The sequence below is a fragment of the Nannospalax galili genome, unplaced genomic scaffold (genome assembly GCF_000622305.1).
Source record: "Nannospalax galili isolate Female #2095 unplaced genomic scaffold, S.galili_v1.0 scaffold149, whole genome shotgun sequence".
NCBI lineage: Eukaryota > Metazoa > Chordata > Mammalia > Rodentia > Spalacidae > Nannospalax > Nannospalax galili.
This window is the reverse complement of record NW_008359763.1, coordinates 178340-191894: the sequence shown is the minus strand read 5'-3', so window position 1 is coordinate 191894 and position 13555 is coordinate 178340. Positions and strand designations below refer to the sequence as shown.

The window sequence follows — 13555 nt, the reverse complement described above, 5'->3', positions numbered from 1 at the left end:
AGGTTCAGTCCATGGTGGTCGGGAAGTCCTGACAGCAGGAGCTTCAGGAACTGGGTCATACTGTGTGTGCAGTCAGGAAGCAGGGGGTGCTCAACTCCTTTCTCATGCAGAAAGGACCTCAACCCATGAGATGGTGTCGCCCACAAACCTCAGTCTAAGCCACATAATTCTTCACAGGCATGGCCAGAGGCTAAATAATCTCAGGTGACAGTCAACACTATCACAATTGCTTTCCCCTCCACCAGTTCAGAACGACTTATCTGGATGAAGGGAAACGGAAGAGACTTCTGTGCATTTGAATTTGCAGTCTGCTTCTTCACATCCTGATTCTTTCACCCTAAAGTCAACATCAGAAGCTGAGATCGTAAAAAAAAAAAAAAAAAAAAAAAGCTGAATTCATCTTTACTTGGTTTTCTTACACAATTTCAATACTGTGTCCTGGTTCCTGCAGGACTCGCTAGCAGAAGTCGAAGAGAAGTACAAGAGGGCCATGGTCTCCAATGCTCAGCTGGACAATGAGAAGACCAACTTCATGTACCAGGTGGACACCCTGAAAGACACGCTGCTGGAGCTGGAGGAGCGGCTGGCCGAGTCCCAGCAGCTTTATGAGGAGAAATGCAAGGTGGGCTCTGCAGGGCCTGGGGCGGGGACAGACACGTGACGTCTATGTGTGGTTATATGCTTATATGTGTGTGCACTGGTTACAGTTTTCAAGATCGTTACTTTTGAATTCTGTGTGTGTGTGTGTGTGTGTGTGTATGAGAGAGAGAGAGAGAGAGAAAGGGAGGAGAATGTATGTGTGAATGCAGGTGCCTGTGGGAACCAGAGGAAGGGGTCAGATCTCCTGGAGCTGGCATTACAGGTGGTTGTGAGTCACCTGCCGTAAGTGCTGGGAACTAGACTCGAGTCTTCTAGAGAGCAGTGTGAGCGCTTAGCTACCAAGCCTTCCCTCCAGCCTCTGTATATTTTAAACAGTGATTCTCCAGGAAGCCCAAATTCTGAGAATTAGAAAAGTATGCCAGATGTAGTGGCACATGCCTGTGATTCCAGCATATGGGAGGCTAAGGCAGGAGGATTGTGAGTTTGAGGCCATCTTGGGCTATGTAATAAGACTGTCTCAAAACAAAACAAACTAACCTTGAGGCTTGGGGAGATAACTCAGACTTTATAAGGACCCGAGTTCAGTCTTTAGCACCTGTGTCAAAAGCCAGGCATGATGGCATGTGCTTGTAGTCCTACCCACTCGGGAGGCAGAGACATGTAGATCCCTGGGGCGCAGTGGGCAGCCAGACTAGTGCAATCAGCCAATGAGAGAGCCTGTCTTTAAAACCAAGGAGGAGGCTGGGCTTGGTGGCACATGTTGTTAAGGCAGAGGCAAGCAGAACTCTCCGAAATCAAGGCCAGCCTGGTCTACATAGGGAGTTCTAGGCCAGCTTGGGCTACAGGGAGAACCTATCTCAAAAAACTGAAAACAGCAAAGCTGGAGAGATGCCTCGGCGGTTAAGAGCACTGGCTGCTGCTGAAGAGGACCCAAGATGGGTTCTCAGCACCCAGTGACAGCTAACAACATGCATAATTCCAGTTCCAAGGGATCTGACGCCTTTTTTTGACATCCTCGGACATCGCACGTCATGGATACACTTGCATACATGCAGGCAATATACTCATACACAAAATAAAAATAAATAAAATATTTTTTTAAAAAGACAAAAAAGGAGCTAGAGAACTGACTTCACAGTGAAGAGCACTGGCTGTTCTTGCAGAAGACCTGGGTTCGAATCCCAGCACCCACATGGTGGCTAACAACCTCCGTAACTCCAGTTCCAGGGGACCCAGCACCCTCTTCTGTCCGCCACAGGCAAAACATAGGTGCACTTAACATATATGCAGGCATTACACTCATACACATAAAATAAAAATAGATCAAAAAATTAGTTTTAAAGATAAAAAGAAACAAACCAAGGTAGACAGCTTCTGAGTGATAACACCCAAGGTGGACTTCTGGCCTCCACACAACCTTGCCTATGCATGTACACATATGTGCACCCACACGTACGTACACAAGCACATGCTCAAAAAACTTAAATAGTTCCCTGTTCTCTTCTGAATGATTTGAAATGTCAATGTGCATAATTTTGTTATGTGAACTCGGGACTTTTACTAGAATGTTGGTGTTTTGTATGTGAAGTGAAATAACCATGGAGAAATCGTGTATGGAAGAGCCAGTAGGCTTCAAAGTAATGCACAGCAGACGCTTCGGGATCGTCCCTCCAAAACCATTTCCTGATTTTACGTCAGCGATAGTGTACCAGCTACAGATGTCAGCAGTTCTATCTCTGCTGATTGGTTGGGAAAAGGCACGGATACTCCTTTTTAGAATTAACCCTCTGAAGCCGAGAGAAGGGCAGTCCCACCTGGGCGTCTGTCAGGACCCACTGGTGTTCCTGAGCACAGGCCAGTTCGATCTTCATCCCGTGTGGGCCGTCTCATCCCAGCCTTCAGCACAGGTCTGGGGACCATAGCAGGGCAGCCCTGAGAGGTCCCTGCCCAGGACTCGGCCCCAGAGGAGTTGGAAATAACTGTCCACTGCGCGCAGTCCCCAGGTTAATTGCATAGAAACCATCCGAGCCTCCTCTGTGGAGGACAGAGACGTGGGTTTGGGTTGTAGGCCTTGGAAAGGGGGGTACACATAGCAGCAGGGTATTTGTCCCGAGGGAAATGCGGAGATGAGAACCGAGCCCTCCGGACAGCCGTGAGGTCACTCAGCTTCAGCACTGTCCCCCCTCCCTCCTCAGGAGTTCGAGCGGGAGAAGCACGCCCATGGTGTCCTGCAGTTCCAGTTTGCCGAAGTGAAGGAGGCCTTGAGGCAAAGGGAAGAAGCGCTTGAGGTGGGGCCTCCCTTTTCCCTTCTGGAGCGTTTTGATGGGTTCTTACTGTTTTAGCTCAGGCTGCCCTGAGAACATACTGTAGGCTATTTATTCCCTCACAGTTCTGGAGCCCAGAGTCCCGGGTTAAGGTCAGGTGCAAAGGGTCACCTTAAGAGCTATATGCTCACCACGCAGAGAGCAAGCTTTCAACAGGGCGTCTGTGCCATCCTCATGACCTTGGTTACCCTTAATATCTCTGCAAACTTCATGTCTGTATACTCCAGTCACCTTGGAGGGCAGATGGTCAGCTCATAGCAATTACTAAAGCTAGAGCTTTGATCAAAATTCAGGGTTTACGTTAACTTTCCATAAGGAAATGATTCCTCTCACTGGTGAGGATTCTCACTCTGTGGTGGTCTTGGGTTCCTTTTGGGAAGTGTGGTAAAATAATGCCCCCCACTCATTAAAAGTCCACATCCTGATCCCTAAAAGGTGTAAATATTGAAAAAAAGAGATTTCGAAGGTGGAATTAGGGACCTTGAGAGGACGCTCCTAGATCACCTGAGTAGCTCTCAGGGAATCGCTACTTTACCTGTGAGCGGGACACAGGTTGCACAGAGATGGGAGAGTACTGCAGTAGGGACTGGAGTTTGTGAGGAAGGACCACAAGCCAAGCATGTGGGCAGGCTCTAGAGTCTGGAAAAGACAAAGATTGATTCTCTTCTGGACCCTCTGTGTGGAACCTGCCCACATCTCAATTTTAGCCCATAAGACTTTCAAACTTCTCATCTCCAGAACTGTAAGGAAGATTTGTGTTGTTTTCTGAAAGTTGTGGTCATTTGTTACCATGGGGAAACGATCACAGTCATGTGCCATGTCACATCTTGATCAACAGTGGGACACATGGACAGTCATCCTGTAGATTATATTGCCCGGTGATGTCACAGGCATGTTCGTCTGTGTGAGGACACGGTGTGGTGCTGACAGAATGACAGCCTCACCTAACTGCATGTCCTGGCTGCCTCCCTACTGTGCAGCAAAGTGTGATTGTACAGGGTTGGGCTTTACTTTTTTAGCTTAACCAGGACTTTAACTGATGGCTTTGAGGTGAGATTCCACCCAAGCTGGTTTTTTCCCTGTACTTCTTGGAGTTGAGTAGAACAGGGAAAGTTACTAACATCTGGTGAATTCAGGGTTGCTGAGGTGAAGTGCTGCTTTCTGACTCCACACAGTCCAAGCTCTGGTCATCTAGCACTGAGCGTTTTCTCCCTGCTTAACCCTTTATCTGCTTTCTTTCTGTCTGTTCCTTTCCTCAGGAAATCCGACAGCTACAACAGAAACAGGCGGGGTATATCAGGGAGATCTCTGATCTTCAGGACACAATGGAGTGGAAAGACAAAAAGATAGGGGTAGGGTCTCAAGCCTGGCAAATCTAGCAAATGTGGTTCTTGCAGAAGCTTTGGTTTGGAAAATACTTGCATGGGTGTGCATGCAACCCCCATGTGACACATGAATAGCATGGTGACTACACCAGCCCACCCAGGTGGATGGAACCATGGCTGCATACCTGGACTTGCCTCCCTCTCCCTGCTGCAGCAGAGGCCCTGGGGTACCCTGCGTCCAGGCAGGGAGGAAGGCTCTAGACAGCTCATGGCGGAGGTACTTGCATGGGTGTGCATGCAACCCCCATGTGACACATGAATAGCATGGTGACTACACCAGCCCACCCAGGTGGATGGAACCATGGCTGCATACCTGGACTTGCCTCCCTCTCCCTGCTGCAGCAGAGGCCCTGGGGTACCCTGCGTCCAGGCAGGGAGGAAGGCTCTAGACAGCTCATGATGGAGGCCCTGGGTCCAGGCAGGGAGGAAGGCTCTAGACAGCTCATGGCGGAGGCCCTGGGGTACCCTGCGTCCAGGCAGGGAGGAAGGCTCTAGACAGCTCATGGCGGAGGCCCTGGGGTACCCTGCGTCCAGGCAGGGAGGAAGGCTCTAGCCAGCTCATGGCGGAGGCCCTGGGGGACCCTGCGTCCCGGCAGGGAGGAAGGCTCTAGCCAGCTCATGGCGGAGGCCCTGGGGGACCCTGCGTCCCGGCAGGGAGGAAGGCTCTAGCCAGCTCATGGCGGAGGCCCTGGGGGACCCTGCGTCCCGGCAGGGAGGAAGGCTCTAGCCAGCTCATGGCGGAGGCCCTGGGGGACCCTGCGTCCCGGCAGGGAGGAAGGCTCTAGCCAGCTCATGGCGGAGGCCCTGGGGGACCCTGCGTCCCGGCAGGGAGGAAGGCTCTAGACAGCTCATGGCGGAGGCCCTGGGGGACCCTGCGTCCAGGCAGGGAGGAAGGCTCTAGACAGCTCATGGGGGAGGCCCTGGGGTACCCTGCGTCCAGGCAGGGAGGGAGGCTCTAGACAGCTCATGGCGGAGGCCCTGGGGTACCCTGCGTCCAGGCAGGGAGGAAGGCTCTAGACAGCTCATGGCGGAGGCCCTGGGGTACCCTGCGTCCAGGCAGGGAGGAGGGCTCTAGACAGCTCATGGCGGAGGCCCTGGGGTACCCTGCGTCCAGGCATGGAGGAAGGTTCTAGACAGCTCATGGCAGAGGCCCTGGGGTACCCAGCGTCCAGGCAGGGAGGAAGGCTCTGGGCAGCTCAGTCCAGGTGGTCAAATGCCTCACACTTCACTACCCCTGTAGGTGTTTTCCTCTGGGGTTTGTAACGCTGTAGGTGGCAGATACTGTGCCCCTTGTGTTCTCACTTTGAAACCTCTCCAGAGAAGCCTTGTCAGATCTCTCTCCATTATCAGCCCATCTACATTAAGGGGTGATAAATGGGAAGAGGAGACCCCAAGTCACTGCTGACTCACAGTGGCACATAGTTTCCAAAATATAGCTCATGTGACAGTCCCCATAAAGGTACTCTGCCACATCACAGACATATCATAATGTGAAGCCCCACTAAGGTTACAGTTGATGCACTCACAACCCTTGGCTAAGTGAAGGGCTGTATGTGTGCAAAAATACTTTTTTCAGAACACTTTGTAAATGACAAGTGCCCGTAATCCGTGTATAAAAACTGTTGAAGAACAGGGGAGATGGCTCAGTCTGGAAGGGGTTTGCCTTGTAAGCACAGAGACCTCAGACCATCCCCAGAACATTTGTAAAAAACTCAGGTGTAGTGGTGTGTGCCTGTAATCCCAGCAACTAGGGAGGCTGAGGGGTTGGGGTAGAAATGGGAGTACTCCTGAGGCTCACTGGCCGATCCACCTCACCTGGTTAGGGAGCGCCACACCAGTGAAAGACCCTGTCTTAAAAAAGTAGATGGCACTTGAAGATGTGCACCTGAGGTTGTCCTCTGACACACACACACACGCACAATTATAAAAGTGGGATTTCCTTGGGATACAGCTCAGGGTAGAGCACTTGTCTCCCATGTGTGAGGTTCTAGGTTCAATCTCCAGCACAGCAATGAAATAACAGACAGAAATGATGAGAAGCAGCCTTCCTCCCTCAGCATCCCTTGCTTTGACATGCTAGGGTCTCCCTGGGAGTGAGCAGGAGCTGGTCCAGGCTGGCATAAACTGCACGGTATCCTCTAGAAGGGTCTCTCACTGACGCCTCAGATGAAGAGTGCCTCCTTGTTCCTGCACCTTGCTTATCCTGCTGTCTATGCTAATCTCTCTCTCTCTCTCTCTCTCTCTCTCTCTCTCTCTCTCTCTCTCTCTCAGGCATTAGAGAGGCAGAAAGAGTTTTTTGATTCCATACGGAGCGAACGAGATGATCTTAGAGAAGAAATAGTCAAGCTGAAAGAGGAATTAAAGGTATGAAGCCAAAGTTCAGTTTAAGAAAAGTGTCACCGGGTGTGGTGGCACACACCTTTAATCCCAGCACTCGGGAGGCAGAGGCAGGCGGATCTCTGTGAGTTCAAGGCCAGCCTGGTCTACATAGTGAGTTCCAGGACAGCTGGGGCTACAGGGAGACCCTGTCTCAAAAGGACCAAAAAAAAAAAAAAAAGAAAGAAAAGAAAAGAAAAGTCTCGAAGCAACAGCAGTAGGTTCTGGGGCCCTGTGCGTGTGCGTGTGGACACTGGCTCTAGTTCTGCCACTGTCTGCAGCTGTATTAATGAACTTAATTAAACCTTGAGTTTGCTGTCCCTGTGAAGCAGGTGAAGCCAGTGCCCGTCTAGGCTTCATTCAGCCCAGGATCGTTGCATGTTTACAAGCAGAGTTGATCTTGAAAGCAGCCTGGATTTCAAGCTCTGAGTTTTGACATTTATCTAAATATTTTCTCACCCTCGTTAGAATATGTGTACTTCCTTGTTTTAAAGCCTCCTGTCCAGGGACTTCCCAAGGTGAATAATGTCTGGGGAAAGTGGGAGGGATAAGGCCTACCTGCCAGACCATAGGAGGGGCAAGTTTCACATCCTTTTGGGAGGGGAGGGGTTCATAGCTGCTAGCTCTCCAGAAGGGAAGCCTGAGCCGGCAGCCACAGATGGGCTCTCAGAGTACTGCCACAGCAGGACTGAGAGAGCCATGGTCACAGCAACGTCCTGAGTCCCCTGGACACACATCATTGTCCACTCCTGAGTTCCTTAGTCACAGTCAGAGCAGGAGAGTAGCAGGATACAGGGTTGGAGCTAAGGCATAAATGATGTTCCTTGTCCAGGCTGTGCAGACAGCATCTGGAGTCAGTGTAGACCCAGGGAAAGAGCTTTGGGAGCCAGGAGTCAGTCAGGTGGTACCTGGGACAGAAGCAAGGAGATACTTTTCAGAACTTTGATCATGTCCTGAGACAAATCGTTCTTTTGACTGTCCCAAAAATCTTTACCTTCTTTATTGTGAATCTCATTCATGCCTTCCAAAACAAAGACATTTCCCTTTCCTTCTTTTTTGTTTATTTATTTTCATTTTATGTGTTTGAGATTTTTAGCCTGCACATGGTTGCAGTGATGTCATGCAATGCCCACAGAGGCCAGAAGAGCACATCAGCTCCCCTAGAACTAGAGTTTTGGAAGGTTGTTAGCTGCCATGTGGGTGCTGGGAACTGAACACAGGTCTTCTGCAAGAGCAGCCAGTGCTCTTAACCACTGAGCCACTTCTCCAGCCCCACAAAGCCTGTTCTTGATTGTAGTCTCTCTTTTTAATGAACGCAGTCAGGGCTTTACAGTGAAAAGATCACTCCCAGTCATTTTCTTGATGCCCCCCTTTATGGCAGCCCACAGACCATTGCTCTGATGAAAGGGAAGTTGTTCAGAGTATCTTGTCACTAGAAAATTAGGTCTTAGACTGGAACAAACAGTCTTTGGAGGAAGTCATCGCAGATCTGCGTGTGTTAATAGAATACTTATATGAGTATGGTACCCAGGCACTTCTCTATTCCTGTAGAGTTATCCTTTACATCAGGAGAAATTGCTTCCCTCTTTGTAATTATTAATAGAGTTTAACCTGATTTCACTGAATGCTATGAACCTGTTTTTGTTCCCAGAAACATGGAATAATCCTGAATTCAGAAATAGCTACCAATGGAGAGACTTCAGACACACTAAATGATGTCGGGTACCAAGGCCCCACCAAGATGACAAGAGAAGAGTTAAATGCCCTCAAGTCTGCTGGGGAGGGGACACTAGGTAAGTGCTTCCTTTGGGTCCTTCCGTTATTCAGGTTAGCAGTGATTGACCTTCTTGCATTATCAGAATCCAAGCAATTGTCACTCATCGATTAACAGTCACGCAGCATGCCATGTGTTCTGTCCTTTCATAGTAATTTCCCTGCCAAATCATGTGATCACCCACACGTGCTATCTGGCATGCATTTCTATGTAGTGCTTACACTAGTGGCTCAAGGACACGTGTCTTTTTTGCTTCTCAAGGTGACCCAGTGAGACTGAGTGGAGGAAGTTAACTCATAATGAAGTGACAGACAGGGTCAGAGGTAGCAGGATTGTAATTTGGGTTTTCTTTGGCTCTGTCCCAACCATGACTTCTGACTTAATCCTTTTACGGAGTTGTCCAAAGGTCAGATTAGTAGAAGCTGTGAAGTGGGTGAGCTGACCATATTTGCCAGCCAGCCTTGCACACTTATACACATACACACCATGCAGGAGTGCCTGTCCAGGGCACATCGGTGCTTGTGAGGGGTCGGGGCATAGTGCCTAGTGATGGCATTTCTGAAGCTGCTGTCACCACCTCCAGAGTGGAATGGGACGGAACCCATGCTGTAAGAGGGTATGTCCACAGGAGCTGGAATTCACGAACCTTGGGCAGAGGTGGCCTCCTCTGTATCATACGCTGTTTGCTCCTGGGAAAATATAAAATTTGGAAATCCCAAGGATCATAAGAATAGTCTGTACAGTTTTCAGTGGTTTAGAAAGAATCACAAATTAATATTTGTCCTAACTTTGGGCTTTGGGATAACCCCTCCAGCATCAGCCCCCAAATAAAGTGGTCTCACCTGTCCCTGGCTACTGGTTACATCCCAGATTTTTGCGAAGCCAGGGTCTGTGATGGTTAATTTCAGGTTGGAGACCTGCGTCTTATTTCTTATTTCTGTACATGTAGAAACCTGTATGCCCAGCTTCTCAGGATTGGTTTCCTAGGAGCTGCCTCATCCCCTCTGTGACTGTCAAAGAACACGACTTACAAATGTGTGAATTGTGGAGACAAAAAGATGATTTAGTCAGCTTCCACCGTAAAAGGGCCCAGCTAGGTACATGATTCTGTTGTTCTTGTCTCAATGTACAAAATTGATAATTATCGTGAAATTCCAAAAGAACATGACTCCCATAAATTTGTAAGTGGCCACCAAAGGATTTTTTTATGCTGCATCGCACCTGTAAAAAGTTATGGGAACTTCCCAGAATATATGTTTGTTTTAAATTTATGCATGCTTTATCATAAAATGTGTATCCCTACATATATGCAATAAATGAAAGTTTTAAAGGATAAAATTAAGTTACTTCTAAATAAAATCCTAATATCCGCCCCCTCCCCCCATTTTCCTGGGTGAGCCACAGACACACGGGAGAGACCACAGGGTTCTAAGATTGGTAGGCATTCACTCCCCCTCATAGGCTGGGGATTGATCCCAGTTATAACTGACCATCTGAAGCAGTGAGATGCTTTTGGCTGACGAGTAACTACTGAGATGGTGGTCACCTTGATCATCAGTTTTCCCTTCTGTTGAGACATTTTGCCACTCCCTTGGAGCAGATCTGGGCTGTCCTGGAGCATCCTGGAGCAGAGTGCTTTCTCAAGAAGACAGTGCTGGGTGGTGGGACATCAATTTCTTTTTACTTAGAGGATTTACTTGAAAGTGTCTTCCTTGAGACAGGCTTTGAAGCTGAGTTTCTGAAAGTGAACCGAATGTTCTCTTTAGGAAATGTGAAAGCTCCTGTTAGGACTGTGTGAGACACACGGCATTTGGGTGCCTGAAAGTGAGTGGTTGGGACGTGCATCTAGATACAGGAGCATACCCTTTCTGTGGCTGCCTGACCTGGCGCTATTCCTATTGGTTAATCTTAACTTCACCCTTACAAGTTAGCTTCCAGCAGGTGGCGCTGGCAGTCGCTCCTGCCTTGGAGGAGAGGACCCTTCACTCATCCAAAGCAAACTAATGTAGTTGCTGCTTTGCCGCACAGACCTGGCGAAGGCTTGTTTCCTGTGACTCTCGGGTGACTCTCTCTCTCTTTAGGAGCAAGCTGGGTGGGAAGTAGATCATGTGTTTGCTTTTTAATGTCTGTTAAGTAGCCACCGCATCATGGGGTCCCTTCAATTCTCTCAATGGTCTTTTAGGAAAAGCCAAAGAAGTGGAGGTGAGAAATGAAATTGTGGAAAATGTGGGGAAAGGAGAAATCTTGCCGAATACTGAGCAGGAACAGCACAAAGAGGACACAGTACAGCACAGAGAGGTCTTACATCCTGGTGAAAATGCTGAGACCCAGAAACCAGCTGAAGACAGTGCCCCATCCCCAGGACCGCTAGCACATGCTAAATGTGAGCAGCAGGTTCAGAGCCAAGTTCACAAGAATACTTCTTTCCTCGAAAACCCAGAGCAGACTGAGTCACATGAGGTCACAGACAAGCCAGATGATAGGACCAGAAATGCCCTTGAACAGTCCGACTGCCTGGGGGATCTAGATAGTGAAGGACCAGGTCCCACTCATGGGCAGGGTGGTTGTGATGCCTTGGGTATCCAAAATCAAAGTGCAAACTCTCTAGGCAGTCAGGAAATCGAAAAACAAGAAGGTCTGAAAGCAGACTTGAAAGAAGCTAGCTCTGAACCACATCCAGACTCGGTTCTTGCGCAGTTTCCTGAAGCTGACAAGGTGAGCTGTGCAGACTCGGGGGGGACAGGTGAGAACAACACGGAGAATGTGGCAGAGACAGGGGGGGCCGTGGGTGGGGAACAAGTGGATGTGGTGACCTCCCGTCCTCCGGAACACGCCGACAGCACGGCAAGTCAGGATGGAACATGTGTGGTCGATGGGGTGGGCCCCGGCACGGGGCAAGAAAAGCCTGCCCAGACAGAAGTCCAGGCCAGCCCTGGGGCTCCCATAGCACAGAGCATCCCTGAGGATGCAATAGGCCCAGGTAGCACAGATGCTAAGATTGCATCTCTGGATATGAAAGAACCCAAGCAAGAAAAGAACACCCAGGAGGCAGAGGCCTTGGGTTCACCACAGAAGAAAACAAAGAACAGGAAGAAGAAAAACAAGAAGAAGAAGTCAGCAGCCCCTGTGGAAGCCCTCAAAGATCACAGGAAGGAGTCGGGCTGTCAGAGCACAGAAGCAGGTGAGGTTGAGGAAGGTGATCAGGGACAGCTCACTGACAAAAGTCAGGTGGCAGGAACTCAGAATGGGGAGGTGGACAATCCAAAGCAGGAAATCCTAGCAGGAAACAGTGAACATGTTGATTGTCCAGAAGATCCTAAAGCTGAGTTGAATGGAAAACAGAATGAGGAGGAGGAGGAGGAAGAAGAGGAAGAGGATGTAAAAACCCAGGTCTCGAGGGTGCAGCTTGAAGATGAGGTGACACAGCCGTCAGGCAGCAGTGTGGAGGATGAGCAGATGGAACAGCATGTTACAAAGGGTCCCACGAATGGTCCCACAGAGCCTGAGTGTGAAGAAGGGAGCGACGGCTCTCATTCCGAAAAGAAAAGTCCCCCAGAGGATGTCAACCGTGCTGCTCAGACGGAAAGTGCAGAGGAGCACGTGCTGGCCACACATCCAGGCCAGACAGCCGAGAACGCTTTAGATAGTGGTATCCTAGAACACTATGGCCTGTCGGGGGAGCTGGGGGACACCAGCTCAGAAAGCCAGCGGCAGGCGAGCGGGGCGGACGAGAAGGGGAAGAGCAGGGAAGACTGCACCATGTCGTGAGTCAGCGGCTGTAGGAGGCGGGCAGGGCTGAGGGCCCAGAGAGGGCCAAGGGCCCCGCACAGTAACTCTAGCATCTGAGACTCCCTCAGCTCCGCTCTTGAAGTTCACAAACCCTCTAATTTCTGGCACTGTATTGTGTGACAGTCACTAAATACCTACTACTTTAAATTACAGACTGTTACTTGTCGATTTGTATGAAATTGTTGGTCACCTAGACATGTTTGTTTTCAGTTTAAGTTCTAGCTGAGAACATTCCATTAGCATCAAATGTTAGTCTGTCTATCCACATTCCAGCCTAAGGTCAAAATATTTAACATTTGCTGTAGGCGATATGAATGTGGGTATTCTTGACCAAATATGTCAGCATCTAATAGAATGACCAAATAGCTTTCTTAGGTTTCTGCATTATGAGTAGTAGATACATAAACTAATACGTCTTATTCGTATAGTTGTGTTTTCATATTTGATTTTAGTATGTACAATATAGCCTTACGATAGTTTATTTAAAGGAGCTAAATGATTAAAAAGCATAAAGGTCACTGGGTGAGAGAACTTGCACCTTAGGATTATGACTAATCATTACAGGGCTGTAGATAGACAAGCGTCTGAAAGCACAAGGGACATCTGTGACTTTACCTCATATACGTATTTTACTTCACACCAGTGCGCTTGGATCTTGTTGTCAGTGGTATCTGAATTAATTCTGTAGAAGGATTTTATTTCTCTTCATTCTGGTGATGTTCCAAATTCATTTTATACAAAGATTTTATTTTTATTCTTTTCTATAAATGACAAGTTGAAAGTACATTTCCTACTGTAGCGTTTAGGAGAGACGGTCATTAATTTTTTATTGACTTTGAAATGATCTTCCTGTTTGAATGTTTGATCATCATTCAGAAAAATACAAAACTACTTGTTCTTGTGCAAAGGACTCTAGACTATGGTCCAACTTTTGTGTTTTGGTCTAAATGTTATTTGTTGTTTCTCAATATTTTCTTATCGGAAATTTATTATTTTATATGCCTGAAGGAAATCTATATTTTCTATATCAAAAAGCATTTAGAAAATGGTTGTAAAGTTGAATTTAAAAGTGATGATAGTGTCAAGTCCCAAGGACTGTACTGCATGACTGTTCTTGACATGTTATGAGATTATGTGAATTCATACTACTGTTACAAGATAGAATGGAATGCAGAAAGACCAAAACCTCAGTAAAGTTGCAAACTCAAGTGTTATGTGATGAAAATAAAAGCATTTTATAATTTTACAAGCCTGTGGTTCTGGTCTTTGAGCCCCTTGACCTCTGACACTAGCTGCTTGTCTCGCCA

At 48.3% G+C, this 13555-nt stretch overlaps 1 protein-coding gene across 41 annotated transcripts in view; it reads left to right on the top strand.

Annotated features, from left to right (window-relative positions):
- Lrrfip1 (LRR binding FLII interacting protein 1) overlaps positions 1–13555 on the top strand; it is a 151281-nt gene that overhangs the window by 124497 nt on the left and 13229 nt on the right. For 23 of the 41 annotated variants that reach the window (XM_029558947.1, XM_029558942.1, XM_029558945.1 and 20 more), the window contains 6 exons: positions 452–622; positions 2796–2888; positions 4184–4276; positions 6581–6673; positions 8337–8478; positions 10642–13494. In XM_029558947.1, coding sequence (XP_029414807.1) covers positions 452–622; positions 2796–2888; positions 4184–4276; positions 6581–6673; positions 8337–8478; positions 10642–12227 — 2178 coding nt within the window. In that variant the 3' untranslated portion in view covers positions 12228–13494. Of the gene's footprint in view, positions 1–451; positions 623–2795; positions 2889–4183; positions 4277–6580; positions 6674–8336; positions 8479–10641; positions 13495–13555 lie in introns of those variants that run through there. The other 18 variants (XM_017795739.2, XM_029558949.1, XM_017795735.2 and 15 more) reach the window with 5 other exon arrangements.